At 31.4% G+C, this 23183-nt stretch overlaps 1 protein-coding gene across 1 annotated transcript; it reads left to right on the top strand.

Moving 5' to 3' along the window:
• Positions 1-2862: 2862 nt before the first annotated feature.
• Positions 2863-5747, top strand: LOC125067084. The gene is made up of 4 exons (XM_047675463.1): positions 2863-3028; positions 4050-4207; positions 4918-4986; positions 5667-5747. Exons 1-4 carry the CDS (start codon positions 2863-2865, stop codon positions 5745-5747), a joined length of 474 nt encoding a protein of 157 aa, XP_047531419.1.
• The last annotated feature ends 17436 nt before the right edge of the window (positions 5748-23183 follow it).

Here is a 23183-nt window from a genome sequence, read left to right as displayed (position 1 = left end):
CTTACTATATACTTGATCAATCGGCCATTTTTTATTGGCAACCCAACCGAAAATAAGCCTTTAAAATAGAAATCGGTAGGTTATCGGCAGCTTGTAAACTTTATTATATTTTTGTGGCAAGGCAAGTCCGTCTGATTAGGAACCAACTATTGATCAGCAATACTTAGTATAGTTGTGTTCCGGTTTGAAAGGGGAGAGGAGTAGTGTAACAACAGGCACAACGGCCATAACATCTTAGTTCCCAAGGTTGGAAGGGCATTATTATATATTTTCTTATAATATTTCTTACAGAGCTAATGTCTAGGGATGGTGGTGACCGCTTATCATTCACGTTCGCCTACCATTATAACTTATATCTATATATCTCCTCATGTCATTGATTTATTTAATATTCAATATTATATTGCAAGTGAATAAATTGATAGGCTGAACTGCTACAGATTAAAAAAGACCCACGCCGCGACGTCAAAGAATTACCTCGGCCATCTTGTAAATAAAGAAAATACGATTGAGTATCGATATTTCCTTATTGCTACGAAGTTAAAACGAAGTGAAGATAAATTACGAAAGGGAATTTAAGATTTCTTATACAAAGAGAAATCTCATTTAGGTTTTTTGTCTGTCAGTTAAAAGTGATAAAAATAATAAATAGTGTACCTATACATAAATGTATTTAAAATTACTCAAGGATGCTTTCAAGGATGCTTGATCTTGTCAAAGGTTCAAACAATGAATAATATGTGTTTTGGTCTTATGTTGATATCATATTTAAAAACATAATGATTATTTTATTATATTTATAAAATGATAGTTAACTTATATTTTTAACAATGACACTTAAATAAATATTATTGTACAAACACTATCGGACATGAGATAGTCCAGAATTCGAGATGTTAGAACAGGTATTTTAGATAAAAAATCAATTAATTCATTAACAAAGTTTCCTCTACTAAAGAAACACAAAAGATAGAGCCTTGTAGAGAAAAAAAATAAATAATTAGTACAAAAACAATCTACAATGCAATTTCATCAAAAAATGAAATAAAACAATATTTATGACTTAAAAATACTTTTATTTAAGCTTTATGTATGCTTTTACTCCATCAAAAATTCCGCAGTCATTTTGAAGTTATGTTATTAACTTTATTTATTATGACATAATAAATAAAGTTAAGTTAGGTTACCTACAACACATTATTTCTCAATTTTTATAAATAATTTGCGAGATCATTTCGTTGATCTTTTAAATGTCTACAGACAACTCCGCTATTGGAATACTATTGCATATATTTAAAGGTAAAATGTATTTGCTGTCTTAGATTTTCGCGATTATTACACATTGAAATAAAACTAGTTTTTATCGGATTTAATCGCGTATATTAATTATTTTATTTTAACATCCCGTGACCACGAACACTGCAAAGTGCTCGAAACGTCGGGATGTTAAAATAAAATAATTAATATACGCGATTAAATCCGTTAAAAACTAGTTTTATTTCAATGTAAAATGTATTTGTTATTGTTTTGGCAGTGTCCACGTGGTAAGTGTCCCGAATTTTCTTTCTTACTAAGTTTAAATAATAAACTACATACGTCACCATTATATGTATATGTATCCATTATTAAATGTACGAAATCCCGTCCGATCCGTCCTAAAGTATGTCCGAAAGTATAATTCAAAATTATTTATCGATGAGATTATTCACCTAAAAATTATGTGAACTAACAACGGCTACTATCAAAATTTACCTCTTTATTATATTCGTACTAGTTTTAGGTTAATGTAAAACGTCTGTACGATGTACTATAAAGTCACCGCTTTTCTTTTCCATTGAATCTGGGTCGTCCACGTACCAATGTACGATGTCTCATGGACAGGTTAATAACATTCGACACACAGGTTTCAATAAATGACCCGCTTTTCAATAGCTATTGATAAAACTATTTAGTTTTGGAATTTTCCATTTATAAACCTCGTCATAAAAACTTGCTAAAACAGTACCCTGTTCCGACTGTTATGCTGAGCTGGCTGATTTTGTCACAAAACATTTTATTCGAAATTTAAATTGCTTAGTTCTGAGGTTTTTAGAAATAAAAAAATGGCCTTTCTTTTTTTTACTTTTTAATTTGTATATAATGAGAGTAATAGTAAAACGTATAGATATTAAATGTATGCAATTTTGGTAGTATACTAATATAATAAAGTTAACAATATAAAAAAAAATATATATACAAACTTTTTTGTTATACTGCAAAAAAGAAAGAGTTTTTTCAAGCCAACGTGGCGATGGCTAAATAATGGTTTTTGAAGAGAATCTCTCGCTAATTTTTTGGTCAGGCTATTTGAAGGCCCGGCCGTGTAGAACACAACCCAATTATTCCAACCCTAAGCAGTTCTACTCTACATTGCTCTGTCAGCTTAAAGGGTGAGTAAGCCAGTGTTATTAAAGGCATAAGAGGCGCACCTTATATCCCAAATTTGGCGTTGCAATAGAATAAGAAGTAGGTTATACTGTCTTGTAACAGTGCATTGTCAGACTTTCGTTTAACGCAGATGTGGTACAGTCACATGATACCTAGTTTCAATAATTTTCATTTTAATCAAATTAAAGTTTCCGATATTGGCCGTCTACGTTGACCTACTTAAAAAAATGTTTTAACTGTATTTATGCTGTATATGTAGCCTGATATTTGTCTCCACGATCTCGGGAAAAATTGTATTCAAAATTGCTCTCCGTTTTAAAATTTAACAACAGATAGAAATATATTTTTTTTAATTAAAAAGACTTGTAGTGTTGTTAATATTATAAGACTTTTGAGTGCATACTATAACATAATTGAAATATATGAAATATCAAAATGGGCTGCGGTTCCTCGGGTCACGTGGTCGCACCGGCGGAAAGCGCACATGGAAATGGAAAAGCGGTGAACGGCAACGGCACAAATGCCAATGATGCTAATGACCACCACAACGACGACTTGCCAACCGTTATTTTGCCAGAAACACCAACCAAGCCGAAGCCTCGTAAGTGTTATTACTAATATTTTGGTAGTAATCAATCAACGCTACTGTCGCGATTTCATTAAATTACTTTAAAGACGATTAAATTGTCTTAATAATTACGAATCGCGTGATACAACAAATGCGAATTATTTTATATGTGTTTACCATACATATAATAAAATTGGAGTGTCTGTTTGTAATATTAAAATAACGGTTTTTTACTAAATACACATACATATACAGAACTATATATATTTTTAATTTTTGTCTATCTGTCTGTTTGTTAGGGCTAATCTCTGGAACGGGTAGACTGATTTTGACAGGACTTTCACTGGCAGATAGCCGATGTAATAAGGAGTAACTAAGGAACAATATTTTTTTTTAAATTCAAACGCGCACGAAGTCGCGGTCACAGCTAATGTGTTTATATATTGGTAAAAATTAAACATAAAAATACCTAAATCTTATGATTCACCTGACAAGATATGTCCCCACTACACGACTCAGTTTGTCTATTGCTGACTTTTATGCCATCATGCAGATAGATGCTTATACAGTGTATCTAACGAATTAATGATTGATTGTCTAGTCTATTGAGTGGTTAGGTTTAAAGCCCCTGTCACCACCATTTGGTCATAAGACCAAACCGCTTCAAGCCAAAAACATATTAGGCTTTTCTCAGATATCTATTTTGTCAGATAGTTGGTTGTGCTTATAACCCGGTACCTTACAAATTACATAAAGCCATTGGTGACGAACCAATGGCTTCATGTAATTTGCTTTATTTGCCTAAACTTTTTTGGTCGTGTTGAAATTCCGTCAGATCTTTAGAATAAGGGAGCAGTAAATACGCCTGCATTTGCACTTGAATATTATCGGTCTGCCACCGTGGCTAAAAGTGATCAAAACATCACTACACAAAATCCTTATACTACAGACAAATAATATTTTAACTGTACCTAGTTTGTCATTTAGAACATTTGAAAAAAATATAATGAGTCACTAATAAAGCGTAATAGTTTTGTATTCTTCGTCATTCTAGCCGTAGCATATGAAATACCTATAGAAGAGTTTGATGGTAACAAACGTACTAGCACACCACCGGCCCATCTCCAGAGACTCCTCCAACCGCCAAGTGCTGATATAAGCTTGCCAGACATCAAGGAGAAACTTGCTGAAGCCGAACAAAGAAGACTAACGGTAATAATTGTAATCGTTCAGATTTTTTTACTTTAGTGTCTCATAAATAAAGTAAATAATCTTTGATAACAAAATACCTCAGAGGGTTTGAAAATGGAATAGAGGAAAACTGTTAATCTTGCGATTAGGATCATTCTTATCTCTTTATTACGAAAGAGATACACAATAGTAATAGCTCTTTTATGGTCACATATGTTACCTTCCTTTTCTAATAAACGGGACAGTTGTTGTGGCTTTTAATGTATCAGCTTAAACAAGAAACAATATATCAAAGAAAAAATATATAATAATACAATAATATTTGCGTTTTTTTTATTATGAAATAAGATTGTAATCAATTTGGTTAGGTTTCATCAAGTAGTGCCAGAATCTTCGTTCAATGACGTTAAAGTCTTATTTGTGTGATGTCAGAGACGATAGTAGTCATTCAGTGATGGTAAAGACTGTTGACTTTGTTAAGTAAAGTCAAGGCCTTTTAAGTGTGCCGTCAACAGTTACGCCAGAGACTATAGCCTTCGTAAGATGATGACAGGATAGTTTTCGTTTATTGACGTCGGATACTGTAGTATTCGTTAAGTAATGTTAGTCTGCCTACTCATTTTTAATGAAAAAGGTCTAGTCTGAGTTGTGTGATATTTCGATTTAATACTACCAGCAATAACTTTTCACCAGTGATATCAAAGGATTAATAGTTGTTTTGTTATTTTTAGATTCTCCAACAACGCGCGGCTTCCGCACAGAAAAGAGCCCAAAAAATGATGAAATCTCATAAAGACTCAGTAAGCATTTTATATAAGAATCAAAAATGTTATTAATATATATTCTTCAAATTTCAATAAAATAATTCGTACTAGTAAAAGATTAAGAAAAACGAATTTTATAAGACGTCTCGACGCTACAATTTACGAACTAACTTCTTAATAAATTACTTAATATTATTCTCGTAACAAATTGTAATTATTATTACGTTGAGTTCAATTTAACTGGAAGGATGCAGTCAGGATTTATCAACAATTTTCAATCTATTATTGCCAAAGTGTGTGGACATAATGTGTAAAGTGTAATTTAAGTTGCATTTAAACCGACTGTTCTCTACAATAATTATTGAATAATCTTTTAAAGAAAGTACTAGAAATATGTAAATTAACAAACTCACATATGTTTTCGTAATTATTATCTTTTTGCTGCTAAAATATCTATCACAATATTTATTTATTCACATCAGCATATTGAACAATACATTGTCTAGGGAACCTTCAGCTTATTTCTGTAACACATTTGTATACTATGTTTTGATTGGAAGGTGTATAGGCCATGAGAGTCATCGTCTACATCATTATGGTCAAGAGAAGAACTAAACCCAAAACGAAAAGAACATATTTGAGAAATTATATAAATAATATATAAGACATTACTTACACTATATGTAGTGTTAATGTAAATCTTTTTCCATCCACAGCTCGCCGAAGAGAAGAAACTTGGTTCGAATGTTCTCACCATATCTCCAGAACCTGGAATTTGTGAAGACAAAAATATTTAAAATATTCGGACGTCATATTTATAGTGTCAGTTGAATATAAATACAATATTAATACGTATAAATTAATATAATGATAAATTATTGATTTGAATTGTGATAATTAACGCTTAATTTTTAATAAAATTTTCTATATAATAAAATATAACTTTCTCAAAGTTAACATAACCTTAAGTAAACCTGGGTATTGTTTTAATTTAAATGTATTACCTAGCATTTTTATTACGATATTTTTATATTCATTGTTTTATATATATTATTTTAAATAGTTTTTGTAATTAATAAGGAAATGACCACAGTAAGACATAGACTTTTAATATATTTACTACGAACTTGTTTTCAAAACATTATTTCTAATATTCTATCTCAACGATTTTCCATTTACTTGTTGTTGAGTTTAGAGAAAAACAACCACAAAAACATTAGGATTGATCCTATAACTTTCAAATCGCTAAAAACGAAATTTAAGTTTTGATTAATTTCATCTCAGAACAATATCTAAACTTATCAAGGATAAAGAAATCTTACTAAAACAGCGCTAAAACAAAATACATTGAGCCATTTTCACGCACGGTATTTAAAAATTGTGCAATCTTCATTTAGAAGTTGTTACTAAAATCAGTGTTGTCAACTGAAGGCTTTAATCAATCACGCCATGATTTGACATGAATTTCCACCAACCCGCATTGGAGCAGCGTGGTGGAATATGCTCCAAACCTTCTCGTCATAAGGAGAGGAGGCCTTAGCCCAGCAGTGGGAAATTTACAGCCTGCTAATGTATGTAATGTATTTAATGTAATGATTAAACATAGATACAGATTTAAAATTACCTACTAACTTGTACATCTATTTTTTAAGGTTTTATTAATACGTATTTAGAGTTTAAGAGTTTTTGTATGATCTGCATATGTCATCGTGTTACGGTTTGTTAGAAGCAGGGAATTAGTTTCAAATAATTACGGACAAGAGATTACGGAACTTCAACGTACAAAAACCTTCATTCATCCCCGAATTAACCATTTCAATATGCTAATTCTGCAAGCTGTGTCGGTAATTTAATTTAATAATTTCAACGTAGTGGTAGCTATTATTAATTTTGGTTTGTGTGTTTTAACGGATAACTGTTAGGATCGTTAGTTTATATTTATGAAAGATGCATATCGTTTTTAATATAACGGCCAGATTTGAGTTAGTAATTTATAAACACACTAACCTAACCTAATATTAAAAATATTATGAAATATTGAAATTTTATGCGTTTCTTTGTACATTTAATGCTTTATTATAAACTTATGGTACTTAAAATTTTATTTTTATTAATTATAGCGTAAATACATTTTGTATGATTTAAATCTGACTTCTATTTATAAGCAAAAATCTAAACGTCAGTTCTATATTCGTAACTTCATAAACTGTGGATACTAATAGTTCACTAGTATACATAGAACGTCGTCTGTCTGTCAGTCAAAGCGTTAGAATTCATCAGATTTTCACACAAATTAACCAATAATTCACCAAATCGCCCATAAAGCTTCCGATCCGTAATAATGCAATGAAATTAAGTTGATCTAATTTCACGGCAAGATTATTGCAGATCTTTCATTAGCTTTATTATAATCGAATATAACGAATCGATTTATTTTACTTTCGTTTCGCTCACTCTTTAACTAGATTCGTATATATTTAAATACTAGGTAAGGTAAGGTAAGCTGAGCCGAGATGGCCCAGTGGTTAGAACGCGTGCATCTTAACCGATGATTGCGGGTTCAAACCCAGGCGGGCACCACTGAATTTTAATGTGCTTAATTTGTGTTTATAATTCATCTCGTGCTCGGCGGTGAAGAAAAACATCGCGAGGAAACCTGCTTGTGTCTAATTTCAACGAAATTCTGCCACATGTGTATTCCACCATCCCGCATTGGAGCAGCGTGGTGGAATATGCTCCAAACCTTCTCCTCAAAGGGAGAGGAGGCCTTAGCCCAGCAGTGGGAAATTTACAGGCGGCTAATGCTTAAAATATCAAGTTTCAGACTTTACAAAGATAATTAATCCCGGGACAAGATAATCGTTTCTATAATAAAAATTTACAGATATTTCAATTTAGCCAATTAATTAATTTAAATTACACGTTAGTAAACTAATTTTCAGGCAGGATGTACAATATTTCATTTTATGAATATGGCTGTACGAAAAGAGCTACTGAACTTATGACATAGTAACTACGGAACTTATTACCGTTTCTTTTCAATATAATCTATCAAAATGTTGTCTCAAAAGCATTGTAGAGGTAATACTTAAATAAAGTATAATTTGATTTGATTTAGTATTGTTCTGAGCGATTAATAACTTAAAAACATCGTGGTCACTTATGCAACAGAACGTAAATATATTGCTTTGGCTGATACCCTGAAAATAGCGATGAAATAAGTTTTATTAAAATTGATTTATTGATGTCTACGTATTTTATGCGCCGTCAATTTTTTTTTCTATGTTATTTAATCTTGTTTTGCGACAATAAAAAATCCAAAGAGTATTTATTAAAACAAACACGACCATTAACAGTATTACATGTATAGATAAAAGTTCCTATGTTTGTTTAATATATAAGTGTGTTTTAATAAGAATACATATTATTAAAATTATATACTTATAAGTGATTCATTTATTTTTCGATTCTCGAGAAAATGTGCTAGAATTATTGTATATAAAAAAAGTAAAAAAAAAGTGAATTTTGTTCTATAATTTATTAAGTGCTAGAAATTAATTTGTTTATAATTAAAGAATAAATAAAGTAATATCACAGTAGTTTTGAAGATATTTTTATTCAAAAAATACAATTAAGATAAAAAGTAAAAAAAAACAATACATAGCAATAAAAATAAAATAAAAAAATAAAAACTTTAAGTTAAGAATAAGATTATTAATTAAACTTTTTATTATTATCACAGTATTAGGTTAAAAGTTTAGTGAGACACACTGTGAATATCGAGGTCATTATTATTTCTAGAGAGTATGTTATATTGTCTACAGAGCCTTGGAACAGCAGCGTTATGTCTTTAGTTTGATTGTTGAGCTCGAGATGAATAGTGGACATATATTTAATACCAGTTTTGTGTGTTTCTTGTCCAGTTAAGTCAGATACTTCAGTAAAATCCAATTCGATTCAAATAGACCCTTACAATTTAAAATTACTAGCGAGCATATATAATATAATGGCTCTATAGCCAAATATAGTATAAATAAAGGTATAATATAATGGCTACCAAATGCACCGGGTTTACGTAAGTCGCTTTAATTTGTGGATTATTCCACTGAGGTTAAATCAAGTTTAATCTTCATAAATCCATAGAATAATTTGAAACCATATTAAATCAGAAAACTAATCAAGTATTAATGCGACTCGATAACTTCCACATCCAGATGTGACCCTTGCGATAATTCATATTCATACAAAACGTTTCGTACACGACTTTATATGATATATCTATGTTGATAATTTCGTACAGGTCTACGATAGACCCAATCGAAACCTATCCACAATAAATATATCGTTAAAAAAATATGAATTTTTAGTCGACAACATATTCAAATTTTGTATAATCAACAAATTTCGTTATATATTAAGTTCAACGGGCGGCCCTGTATGACGTTTACGGGTGCGTTCTGTAAGTGTGTTCCAAATAATAATTTCGTGTAGGGGTACGATAAACTCAATGGAAAGTTATTCACAGCAACTTATTAATAAATGATAAACCGTATTTGTTTGGTATTATTTATTTCAGCCGAGTGAAGCCGCGTTTTCATCTAGTAGTTAATTTTGAGTTCATTCTTACACTCGACAAAGGTTGCACCACAAAATTACAAGCTGCGATTTATATTCTTGCATTTTACATTCGTGAAACCTTGACGGAAGTTTCTGTCCGACCACAGATTTTTCTGCAACGCGAATTTCAAATGAGTAAGTGCGCGTACATATTATTAACATACGATTACAAGTTTTACAGACATGTGAAAATAATACCGAGTGCTTTTTCGCATTATGTTCGTTGTTTTGAAACATTTAAAAATATGTCCTTATAATTTACGCTCTCTAACTTTGGCCTCGTAGAGCAGAGTGAGCAGAGCATTTTCCGCTTTTCCGATACCGATCTGGGCAAAAAAGATTCACCTCGAGACATTGATGAAATTGACAAATATATTTTCATTTTTATTATAATTTAATAATTGACTTTTTATTTGGAAGACTCTACCTCCCCTTTAAAGGTAAATTTATGGATAGTATGGATGAATTGCTTTTTTGTATTCAATGCAATAGTATCCAAGAGGAACTACTTAGATTTTGCGAGCTGAAGTTCTAAGTAAATACCTATGTTTATTCTCTCTAAAATTGTGTCGTGAGGTTGCATTTTATTACGCTAATGCATTTCATCTTTTCCTTCAAAGATAAATTTGAATATTTAACAATTTTCATAACAAAACGATAAACTCGCAATCACATCACAATATACAGCATACAAGATATATTTTCAACAAAAGTATGTAATGTTTACTAAAGTAGCTATTTAAATATTCACTCATTTAACACTGGTTATTTAACCCGAAGGTTTCATACATAAAATGTAAAAAGGTAGAATATTTCTTTAAAAAGAAAACCATACCGTTGTCGAACTTTTATTAATTTGAATTCAAGACAAGTCCATTGCCTCAACACTTTAAACAAAATGCCTTTTGTCTAATGTGTCGAGGCAATGGACTTGTAATAATATATGTATAATACAATGCCACATAGACGAAACATATTGATTTATATATATATATATAAGAGTTTTATTGTAAGTGTAGTGTACACAGACCTTTAATAAGATAATATTTAGTATTATATTTTATATGAATTCTGTCATCTCCAGTGACACACATCGCGAAAGCTAAATACATACAAGGCGCAAATTCGGCCTCACATGGAGTACTGCTCTCACCTCTGGGCGGGTGCTCCCCAGTACCAGCTCCTTCCATTTCACCGTATCCAACGTAGAGCAGCTCGAATTATCGACGATCGATCAACCCCTTTCCGATCTGCTTGATCCTTTGACTTTGCGTAGAGATCTTGGATAACTCTGCATCTTCTACCGATTTTTTAACGTGGAATCTTCCGAGGAATTGTTTGGATTAATCCCGGCTGCTGAATTTCCCTTCGGACATCTCGTCAAAATTTCATCCTAGATGTCCGAAAATCCACAATAGCGCAACTTTTAAGACATTTTCTGAGTTGCACAACCACTCTGTGGAACCAGCTTTCGCCGGCGGTTTTTCCGAATTGATACGACTTGGAAACCTTCAAGAAATAAGCGTACTCCTTCCTTAAAGGCCGGCAACGCACCTACAAGCCCTCTGGTGTTGCAGATGTCCATAGGCGGTGGTAGTCACTTTCTATCAGGTGAGCCTCCTGCTCGTTTGCCACCTATGACATAAAAAAAACAAATACAAATATTATTAGTCAATGACTTTAGTAGTTGATACATATCGATTACCCTTGTGCCATTTCTAGGGTACATCCCGTTCTATGAGCGCTATGCTCAACGAAGTATTGATTTTCCAGACTTTAGCTTAGCTTAGAATAAAAGGATCCTTGCCTTGTAAATATTATAATTATTCATCGAAATTCAAATAACATTGACAATGTTATCGCTTTAACGACGTGGTCTCGTGACTTTTAATTTATCTCAAAGCCAAAGATGAACCATTAAAGCGTTAAATAAGAATGTAAAGTAATTATTTTACGTTAATTTAAAGTTATATTTTCTATAATTATGATTTTTTTGCCGTAGGTATTACTATTATTATTTTATGATATAAGTAGATGGACCAGCAAATGGATCACATGATGGTAAGTGCTCACCACCGCCCATAGACAATGGCGCTGTAAGAAATATTAACCATTCCGTAAATCGCCAACGCGCCACCAACCTTGAAAATTAAAATGTTAAGTCCCTTGTGCCTGCAGTTACACTGGCTCACTCACCCTTCAAACCCTACCCACCCTAAGTATAACTTAATTTATTTAGAAAACATAAAGTAAGTAAGTTACCTTTTAACCTTACTGGTATTTCTGTTCAGGTAAAGCTAATAAATTACTCTGATCCACTATGGATTGAAGGATTTACATATCAAAGGAATTATACAAGATTTCCAAGTGCAATTCTCTTCGACTCTTTAAAACGCACTAGTTTTCTAACCAGAAAGGATTTAACGTCGTTTAAGATCCATGTATTCGATTATATTTTTGTAGAAAGGAATAAAACATATGTAAAGTACTTTTTATTAATATTAATTATACTTTGATTCTTTGCGGCTATCAATAGATAGATAATAGACGATCAAAGCAGAACGCTTCGCAAAATTGTGGCCAACCATTGGCCACTACGTGCGTACACTAGTAAGGTCCAAGTGTCAAGCTTAGTAATCACACACACCAAAATAATAAAGTTCGCTCGTTTGTTATAGTTATTTTGTAGTTCAGCACTCTATTTACATATATAAATAATCTAAAACAATAAATCTGTATATCGCTTAGTTAATTTACCCGACTCTGCTCATATTTAAAAAGTTTATTTTGGAGTTCAAAACTAGTAGAATTTAAAAAATACATTAATAAATTATTATATTCCATGAAAATTTCAACTCTGATTAAACCAACAAAGTTTCATAAAATCGTATACATATATGAAATTGGTATTTTCAATCAATCAAATTCTATCACGTTACGATCTGACAAATATATTATTCTGATGAATATTTAAAAAAAAATCTTCAATGGATAGGATATTATTTCTGTAACTTTTAAAATCTGAATAGAACCTGATATAATGTCAGTAAGACGCCGTATCTTTTTAAATTTAATTAAAAAGGTTTAAATAAAGCTAGTTTATGTAGTTAGTGTGTAAGGGGCCTTTCTCCAGTTTCAAGCAGATGGCGTTCGGAGTTTATTAAAGTTGTACGTCTCTCCGTTTTCTCTCAAAACGAGAAATCTCAGCAATTCCACTCATAGTTGTTTTCAAGAAGAATTTTACTTAGCACATTTAATTTAAACAAAAATATTTTAATTATTTCGAGTATTTAATAAACGCATCTAAAGTAATCAACGTTTGAATACGAGTAATCATGCACCTACACTTATATTAAATGAGGTAAAATTTGTTTGTTTGTATTTCCAATTCTAAAACTAAATTGGTAGAAGTGGTAAAACTAATTCCTTGTGCTATAATGTGTTATAAAATATACTTAGATAGCATATAAATGTAGTGTTCATTAGCAGTTTTTTCTTACTGAAAAATCTCGTAAGAAAATTTACATGTTTCTAAGGAAATTTCAAAACACATAAATTCACTAAACCACTGCAAGAGATGTTGACGGATTATAGATTAAGATAGACGAGAATTTTCCAAACCAGCAGACGTATTCGGAAGCTTGGTACTTCCGAGAAAACGATTTTTATGGGTATTTTATTTATATACTATTTTTTTAAATTCTTCATTGACAGAAGTAAAATATTTTCCATTTTTGTTTATATCTTTGAAGACTTTTTATATATTAAAAATATTACAATCCAACCCAGTTCACTAACATAATCCAATTCCCACAACATCATTAAAGAAAACGATATATGGATACTATGTACATCTAAAATCTAACACTAGTTCATGCTATCCTTTTTTACAGAGACAGCTAATCTTCGTTATTCAAAACCCATACTGGAATGTGCAATAGACTAGTCTTATAAAATGAATAATATTGAATAAAATAAAATAACTTCCCAACAATATCTACTCCCGAAACTTCAACGAGAGAACAATCATTTGAATATTTGTTTATATTAATAGATGCACAGCTTTATACATTATTTTGTAAAATTAAATTTTTACCTGTTGGTAGGATGTTTTCCAGATCATTGCTACTTGGAATAACAGTCTATATCCGTCCAAACCATTGAACTGATGAAATTACTTATGAAACAAGCTTGAACCCTAAGGAAAAACAAACATACCAGAAGAGCATCTACGACACCTTGTCTTATATAAAGTATTGTCAGCAGAATCATAAGTGATTTACATTTCTTACAGCGCCAGGGTCTAAGGTTAACCGTTTACTATCACTAATAAATTAATTTTTAATATTTTAGCGCACTAGATTTTTAGAATACACCAACGCGGTGCCGCGATGAATTTTAAACTTAGCTTCGGGAAACAATTTACATCGTGTCTTATTTCCCGGGAGACCTTTGGCTTTATTTACACAAGACTCGATATTTCGTTCCACATTTCGTGCTACTTTTTATACATTTCGTCCTCATTATATATTCGATTCAAATCTGACTGGAAACAGTGGTTTTAATATTAATATTACTTATAATTATAAATTCGATATTATTTTTGTACTTCAGTTCTAATAATTATAATTATACAAGTTTAGAAAATTACAACTAACCAGTAGTTGTAAGTGTTTATAAGCATCCTAGCGACCCGCCCAGGCTTCGTACAGGTGCAATGCTGATACTAAATATACTACAGAATGTCTTTATATGCAACGTTCACAGTTTTTTGCCATTCGACAATACAAACCGCTTTAAATCAGGCCATATTGATTTACATTAAGTGCAAAATGCATTTAAAGTATTTAATTGGATAAGGATTAATGCTGTATTTCATACAATCGCTTCGTAAATAATTCATTATTGCTTGTTTAAAGTAAAGTATATTTTTTTTATTGTGGGTTATCCTTAAGAGAAAGACATACACCAACGAGTTTTTTTTTAGACCTTTTTAAGGTTTACAATACTGTAGTACATTATTTTAATCTGTCTCGTAGGGTTCAAACAACGTTTGCAATGTAAGCGCAAAAAAAATGTTTATGTATTACGACATTACATTAGAAAACTTTAATGTTATCAGTGTTTCTCTACTATATTATGCATTTATTATGCATAAAATCCTCCCTCTTGATTCACACTATCTATTAAAAAAAACGCATCACAATCACAGGGACTCAGACAGCGGGAAGCGACTTGGTCTTATACTATGTGGTGATTTCGCCATACAACAATATTTAGTATTGTTGTGTTCCGGTTTGAAGGGTGAATGAATACCTGTAGTATACTGGCTACTTGTGCCTGCACAAGGGACACCTTAGCTCCCAAGGTTGGTGGCGCATTAACGAACAATACGTCACTCTTTCATTTAACTGTCAGTTCAATGACAAATTTGAAATATAAACGTAAATTTAAAACGTATACATGAAGTAACGGTACACTAAAAATGATCGTAATTTGCCTGTTACGTCGTATTCCCTAAATAGTAAATTATGTATAGATTGCAATCATTGAATCAGCACTTTGATTGGTCCATCTCAACATCTGAAAGACGATTATGTTCAAGTCGAGGTTAAGGTAATAAGTTTTATTACCACTAAGCTACTCAATCACTAGGTCGGCAGCCTTTCAATCTAGTTACTAGAATCACTGAAGTAGCTTTAAAAGAAGAAAGATATTATTCTAAACCTATTAATATGGCAATCAGATTATCCAGATTGTCAAAAGCGACGAACTGTATGAAGTTGCTACAAAACCTAAGTACCAAAGAATTAAAAAGGAGCATTTAAAAACTGTTGATACACATTTTGATTGTATAATGTCATTTATAATATATAATTTAATTCTTTCTTGATCATATTTTCTTCTACATTTATACGATAAATGTTATGTTTTATTCAAATAAATTGTTTTATAGAGAATATTTTGTATAAAGGAATACATATTTCTAGTAACTAAAATTTAAAAAAAATATTATATTTTACATTTAGATACTATTTTAAAACAGTATTATTAAGAATTTCATATATAAAGCATGTCTTACTATGAAATTATATTTTTTATAGCTCTTGTCACTGATTAATCTGACCGAGTCAAATTTCACAAGAAAACACTGCAACACGAGGGGTCTCGCGCTAGAAATATAGAATTCATGTAAATATCGTCAAGCATACATACATTATTACACAGAACTGAACGGGGAAAAAAATCATTGTAACAATAATTTCAGAAACATGTACGGTTTTCATTTTCTCAAACGATGAAAAAACACGATCCAGCCGTTTTTAGATTTTTGTTTCAAATAATTCATCCAGCAGTCTGGCCGGTTACTGGGGTGAAAATAGTGCCTTTGAAATTAAAGTGTACAACGGTAAAAAAGAGGGAGTGGGGGCGAATGAGCGGTAAAGACAAAGGGAATAATTTAAGAGCGAAACGATTCCGACTAATGACTGCTTCGAACTGGTTCAAGCCGGTTTTATGTGAACTTTTAAAAGGACAACGGCCATTTGATAATTGAATAACTGTTTTTAATTATTTTTGTATTCGAGTATCTTGTTTATTTTTTTGAAAGGGTATAACCCTTAAGATAGGATTAAATGTAAAAATAGAGTAGATTACGGTATTTGTTTAACTAAAAGTAAACATATTCCTAGTTGTGTCTTTAGAATGTAAAGTAAAAGTTTTTTTCCAATATAGATACAGATGGTTAAACATTTTTCTTTATTTATCGTCAGTCAGCACCCAGATAGATATTAATGAACACGGTTTAGCGATAGCTGGGATTCTGTGTCAATGTATACGGTTAAATGTAATATAATGTTGATTTTATAAGATAATAATAAGTTATGATAATAACTATTTGACTCATACTTGTTATAAAAAATATATTTACGTGTAAGTATTTTAAATGTTTCAATTCTATAAAATAATAGTGTATATTAAAAGTGCACGTTTTTGCACTGAAGTCGAATATAAAAAACACAGATACATACAAAAATATTAGTTGTAGTTCACACACAAAAAAAAAACTAATTTCGATAACATGCACGCTTATTAAACATCATGTTTTTATTAAAATTTCCATAAACGAAAAAAGAAAACTTACACATTTTATAAATATTTTTTTATTTTTAAATTTAAAAGCGATATGAAATATTAAAATGCATACAGCGCTGGCAATTATTTATTGAATACATGAATTTAAAATAAATAAACTTAATCAAACGATGAAAGGATTTGGTACTTGTACAAAAAAAAACTTTTTCGCGTGTAATGTATGACAATACATTTTTATTCAACTCTATGCACTTTGCCTGCTAGAATTAAAGTTGGAAAAGTCGATTTAAAATAGTATAAAATTGCTCAACATCCCGAGACTTGTACTAATGCCTTCCCTTCACAGTCGGATAAAAGTTATATACCTCTAAAACTTTCCTCTGGAAACATATATACGTTCTTTGCATGGCTACGCTTAACAATTGTAATGTATATTTTTATTTCTTGAAAATGCAGCTTAATATATTAATATTTAAATATGTATTTAATGTATCTTATATATTAAATTGATTATTGTTTTGCGTTAGGAAAATTTTGATGTTCCTATATAACTTTCGCCAATGTCACGTGCGAATCTATATAACTTTGTGGAACACTTGGATTTTTAGAGGTTGGTCAGTAATTCTTTAACAAAACGTCTATTGTTTGTTTTTGTGTGCTGTAAAAATGAATAAGCTAGCCCTATACTCACACGTATAAGGTTTATGAAATGATGACTGATTGCTAGATCTGTTGACTTAGAATTCCTGTTCAATCTTAAATGTACCTATATATTACAAATTTAAAAATAAACCATTACTAAATGAAATTAATATACCGTATATAATACATTTTTTATAGAGAAGCAAATATAAAACCCAATATAGGCTAGTAAAACGTGTTTTCTCTAAAATTACGTAAAATATTTGAGTATGTTTGAGATGTTTGAGTTTTGAGTCTCGAAAAGTGAATTTTGAAAAAAAATTCAAACCGCAGCTTAAGTAATTTTAAGAAATTCTTTTTAGAATAAGAAAATATCTTTATGTTTATATAATATGTTAAACTCATATATGATGCTCACATTCATATTTTATTTGCAAAGCAAGACCTGTCTCAACACTTTATAACAATCTCGAACAGATATTCCTTTGTAGTAAAGTTTTCGTTCAGTGTTAAAAGATTAAACTCAACCCCAGGGTTATTAACACCTGAACCACTAAACGCTTTGTGGGCCGAGTTTCGTTTAAGCTCTTGCGTCATTTTCTATAAACTTTGCCAAGAAATAGTTTGTATATTCCGAGCGCCATTAAGCATTGTTCGAATAGAAAGGCGGACTTTAGCGTTTTATAAATTCAGTTCTCCGCTACATTATTCGTGGTGATGTCGAGCGTTTTTCGCAACAGCAAACTTTACTGGTTTACCCATGTCTTTGCGCTCACTAAATATTAATTTATCGCCTCGAATAACTTTTTTTTCATTAAATTTTACATTACACTCGGTAAATATTCCACTACAACACATTTGGTCTTAGTGGTAGGGCTTTGTGCTAGCCCGTCTGAGTAGGCACCACCCACTCATCAGATATTCTACCGCCCAACAGCAGTGCCCAGTGTTGTTGGGCTTCTTGGTTCCCAAGGTTCGTGGTATATTGGCGATGTTAGAAATGGTTAATATCTTACACATCTTACCACTGACCTATTTGACCACTTACCTATTTGCTCGTCCGCGTACCTGTAAAATACATTAAAAAAAAACTAGACAAATACTAACCGAAGTGACTGGCTTGGACATTACATTCTACCATGCCGCTTTAGTTCTCTGTTAGACACCCATACGACAGATATTTATATGAGACACGCACACTGGAGACTAGCCGACTGCGCTGAAGATATTATAGTGAAGTATAGTATAGTATAAACACATGGGCACTTTCAATTCACTCAGTCTCGTAGTTCAATTGTACGGCAAGGCATCGCAAGCCGTTTTGTAATGTAAAATAAGTTTATCTTTAACACGGCAGCTTAGCACAAATAGTGATCGTTTCAAAGTACAAAAATTCCTAAACCCGGCCTGTTACTGACACTTTATTGTTAGGAAAGCATTATACATGCTTGGATATTCTCACTAGAAATCTTAAATAATACAACCTTCGAAGTTAGATATAGCTCAACAAGACGACGAAGCAAAAGAGGTTGCCTGATACTCTATACATATCATCATAATCTTATGTACTTAATATTTTACAAAAATAAATACATTTTATTGCATGCAACCCACACCTACGGCGATGCGTTTAATGATTTTTATTGATTAAATGAACGGCATATTCCGCTTATTCATTGTACCATAACTAAATGTTGTTTTTTAACGCAGCAAAAAAAAAACTAAATATATTATACATACACACATCCAATAACACCAATTTTCTCTTAAAATAGAAAGTCCTTGATCGAAATTTTGTTATAGCTTAAGTGGAGACTTTTCTATAAATTAACTATAAAATGATTTCATATGTCGTATACTTGAAGTCGAACAGAAATAAAATCATCGATATTCGTGTTTTTCTAATGAATGCTGGTAAAAATATAATAATGATAACGAATACATAATACTATTAATTAATAACGAAACAAAGAGAGCAAACATTGTACTTATATAAAGAAATTGAATATGAATCGTTGTAATTAAAAAAAATGTTTTCTGTGGTAAATGAAAACATTGTTAGGAAACCTACTAACTTACGGCGTGGAATAGCTACAATTTTTCTGGCAATATTTTTAGAATATATTTTGAAGATTTGGAAGGATAATTTTAAAAAAAAGAACGCGAACTGAAATCACGCCGAAATTCCTTAAAGGACATAACGTGTCATAACACATCAAAATATACAATCCATCAACGTTACCACATCGGGTTCCTCCACAAACAATTCCTTGCAATTAGGAGGAAACTCGCGTCCATTGACCGGTGAGGCGTATAAATTATTCCAACCAACGAAACTCGGACTTATTAACTTGGTTAATTCAGCATCGATTATTTCACGAAGATTTATCATTCGGGTTGCTCAATTTTAATTTACTTGGAATTATGTATGTTCTTCAATGTAAATCTGAAAATATTAACGCGGTTTATAATTACGTTTGTATCTAATAATAAAATATTTTGATGCTATTTTGTTTCTAATATTTTATTTATCTATTTTAATAAAAATGAATGCATTTATTTGTCCTCTTTGTGTTTCTAGCCCATTGATTAGATTGTCTTCAGGAAGGTTACATGTAAAAAAAATAAATTACTTTGTATATTTCCATCAATAGAATGTGTGGTTGGGTAGTTAGTTGAAAATAAAAGTAAATATACTTTTTTGTTTGGGAAACAAACAATTTACTAAAGTAACATACAGTAAGTTAAATAATAACATCATTATTATTCGCTTGTACTTATCCTATTTGCTTTCTGAAGGATTTGGCCGACCGAGAGGAATACCACTCTGTTCACAGCGAATGTTCTAGTCTAAGTAATAAGGAAAATGAAGGAGGTAAAGCGGGGTATTTGACGGGCTGAACTTAGAGCACATTTTATTTGTAAGTGTCGGCACTTTATCGCATTTTGTGAACATTTTTACGCTTTATGTAAACTATGTATATCAGCGAAAGATTAATGGTAAATTTCCTGAAATTTACGAATAATTTTCATCCTTGTTTTTCCGACAGCTTCAAGAGTTTTTCAAAAGGCAAATCAAAGTACTGTTTTATGATAATTTAAGCCTTAGTCGTGCTTTTGATTTATTTTACTAACAAGACCACGATAAACATTAATACCGTCTAATAAGACAAGAAAGTCTACAGATATTTAGAGAAACTGATACGATTAAACAAACTTCGTGGAATTGGGTGACACTCTCCAATAATGATTAAAGTATTAGATACAATATATTAATATCGACCATTCCGCGCATCGTTGGCATACATATGTAATGATTTTGAGAAACTACGAAGTACAAGGATCGGTTGCCACAAAGAAACAACTGACATGACTAATATGAGCCACGCTGATGACATGGTACTTATACGTTCCTCAATCAGGGTACAACGAAGGTTATTGGTCATAGCTCATTGCCCGAAGAGAATTCCGGTAGAATTTATACGGTCTATTGATTAAGAGTTCATTTGGGTAATTGCGGTATAGTTTGACTAGATTAGCGCGAATCGATGTCTAATGTAAGCCTGGGAATTTTGATTACTAAACAAAGATTGTTTAAATGTATTGTCAATACAGAATATTTTATTTTGACGCTGGGCACTTTTATAGTATCTTATTTCGGTTTAGAGTTTTGCTGGTGTTCACTCGGTGTAGCTTTCAATAAAAAATAATTTTAAATAATAAAATAGTCGTGCTACTGATAAATGACCAGAAACTGGCCTAACGAAATAGGTATCATGAATATCCGTACCGATTGACGTTTGACTGTATGACGTGCTGTTGCATGACACGTTGTGTCATTGTATGCACCGCTAGCGTGACGCGTTGAAGTGGCACGTAACAAGAATGTGTTTCATCAATATGAACACCTGAATTAAAAGAACAATCTTTGTTAATAATATTGACAAATTATTTTTATACAAGACTAATGTTATTACTTATGTTTATACCATGCAGAGTACAGGATAGTGGTTCTTAACGATATTCGTTAGTAGAATAGTGCATTCATTGATTTTTTCATATGTTCGAGTTATGTTAATAATATAATATGCCGAACCGTAATGGCCCGGTAGTTAGTAGAATGTAAATGTTAAGCAATAATTCTGATTCTGAAATTCAAATCCGCGCAATCGGGACACCTGAATTAATTGCGTGCTTAGCAAAGAAGGACAACATCGTTAGGAAACCTGCATATGGTAGATGATAATCTATATGAGATATGTAGACGATAATTAATCTAACAGACTTTAAAACGGGATATTTACCATAGGTAGATATCACGTAGGTAGGGTAGATAGTAGTAGTAGTAGTAATAGTAGTAGTAGTAGACCCGTTGGTAGTCCCGAGGGTAGATGTCAACATCTACCCGCAAACGTCAGTCTCGTGAACAAGACATTCGTAGATAATGTCGAAATATCGAGCTCCACCAAATAAAAATAAAAAACATGGTAAATATCCCGTTTTAAATACTGTTAGTAATAAAAATAACCATGTTAATTTAAAATCTGATAATTAATCTGTCACGTACCACGCTAAGTTCCAAACCTGCTCGTCATATAGGAGGAGCTCAGCTGTGGGGAATTTGTAGGCTATTACGTTACTCTGTTTTATTTTTATAATAAGCATCGTGCCTTTTCCTAAAACCTGTACAACGAACGAAATCTTACACGTATAATATAACCTATACGCAATAACTAGGAACCGTGACATTAATTCCAATCCATACTCCACTAAAGGCGATATTATTAACCAACAGTGGATTATTTACCTTATTTTTAACATAATTTAATTCGAAATATATAATACAAATCAAAGTGGATTAAGCAGCATATTCCTTCCTCCGTTTTAATTTAATCATAGCGCTTTCAACGTCATTACGTTTCACACCATTTTCCACACATCATATTGTAAAGTCAAATTGCCTTATCTTGTCTGGATTTTAATAAACGAGATTATTATAATAATTACTTTATATAATTTAATTTAACATAACTATTATTAAATATTTGATGTGCATAAGTTTCACACGCAATAAGATAAATACTTTAAACTAGGTTGCAACTACGTATTTGTTAAACTTGAATATTTAAAATTTGCAACAAAGAAAGTACTGTATTATCCGACGCCATCTTGTAAATATATGTCATATATCAAAATCTTTATTGGCGCGTTAAACATGTACATGTAGGAAGAATCATATGTAGAAATTGTCATATGCCACATAATAAAAATCCACGAACAATGAATCGATTTGACTTTAAATAATGATCAGTTAATTTCACTTAATAAATATCAAGGTCTTCTTGCTAGAGAGTAGGTTTACGTGTAAATAAGTTATATGAAAACGGCGATTGCGATGCATTTATATATGATTTTAAAAATAAAAACTAATCATACGAACATATTATCCTAGTAACTAGCTTGCTCGGTTGTAGATCAAAAAGATCCGGGTTAAAATTCAGAGTCATGCCGACAAATATTACAAGGACTTTTGTCAAAAATACGTCAAAGTTGAGTTAGCACTGTTAGAGTGTAAACAGCAACAATGTTCCCGCATTTGATGAAACACTTGGTACCAATTTAAGAATTGCCATCGTTATTCATATAGTTTAAACTACGACGGACGACATTAGGTCGGTATCATTGTTATTTGCCTACTACTACAAGGTATAATTTATTACAAATTTAAGCCTAATATTTTTTTAATGATAAATAAACTGATACAACAATGGAGACTAACCACTCCCGTTAGTACAATCAATTAAATATTAACGGATATATCATAACTGTAATCAAACCAATCCTTTAAGAAGCAACAAAATAATACATTATTATTATAA

This window comes from Vanessa atalanta, chromosome 10, assembly GCF_905147765.1.
Source record: "Vanessa atalanta chromosome 10, ilVanAtal1.2, whole genome shotgun sequence".
In the NCBI taxonomy this organism is placed as follows: Eukaryota; Metazoa; Arthropoda; class Insecta; order Lepidoptera; family Nymphalidae; genus Vanessa; species Vanessa atalanta.
This window is presented reverse-complemented; position numbering and strand designations above follow the sequence as displayed.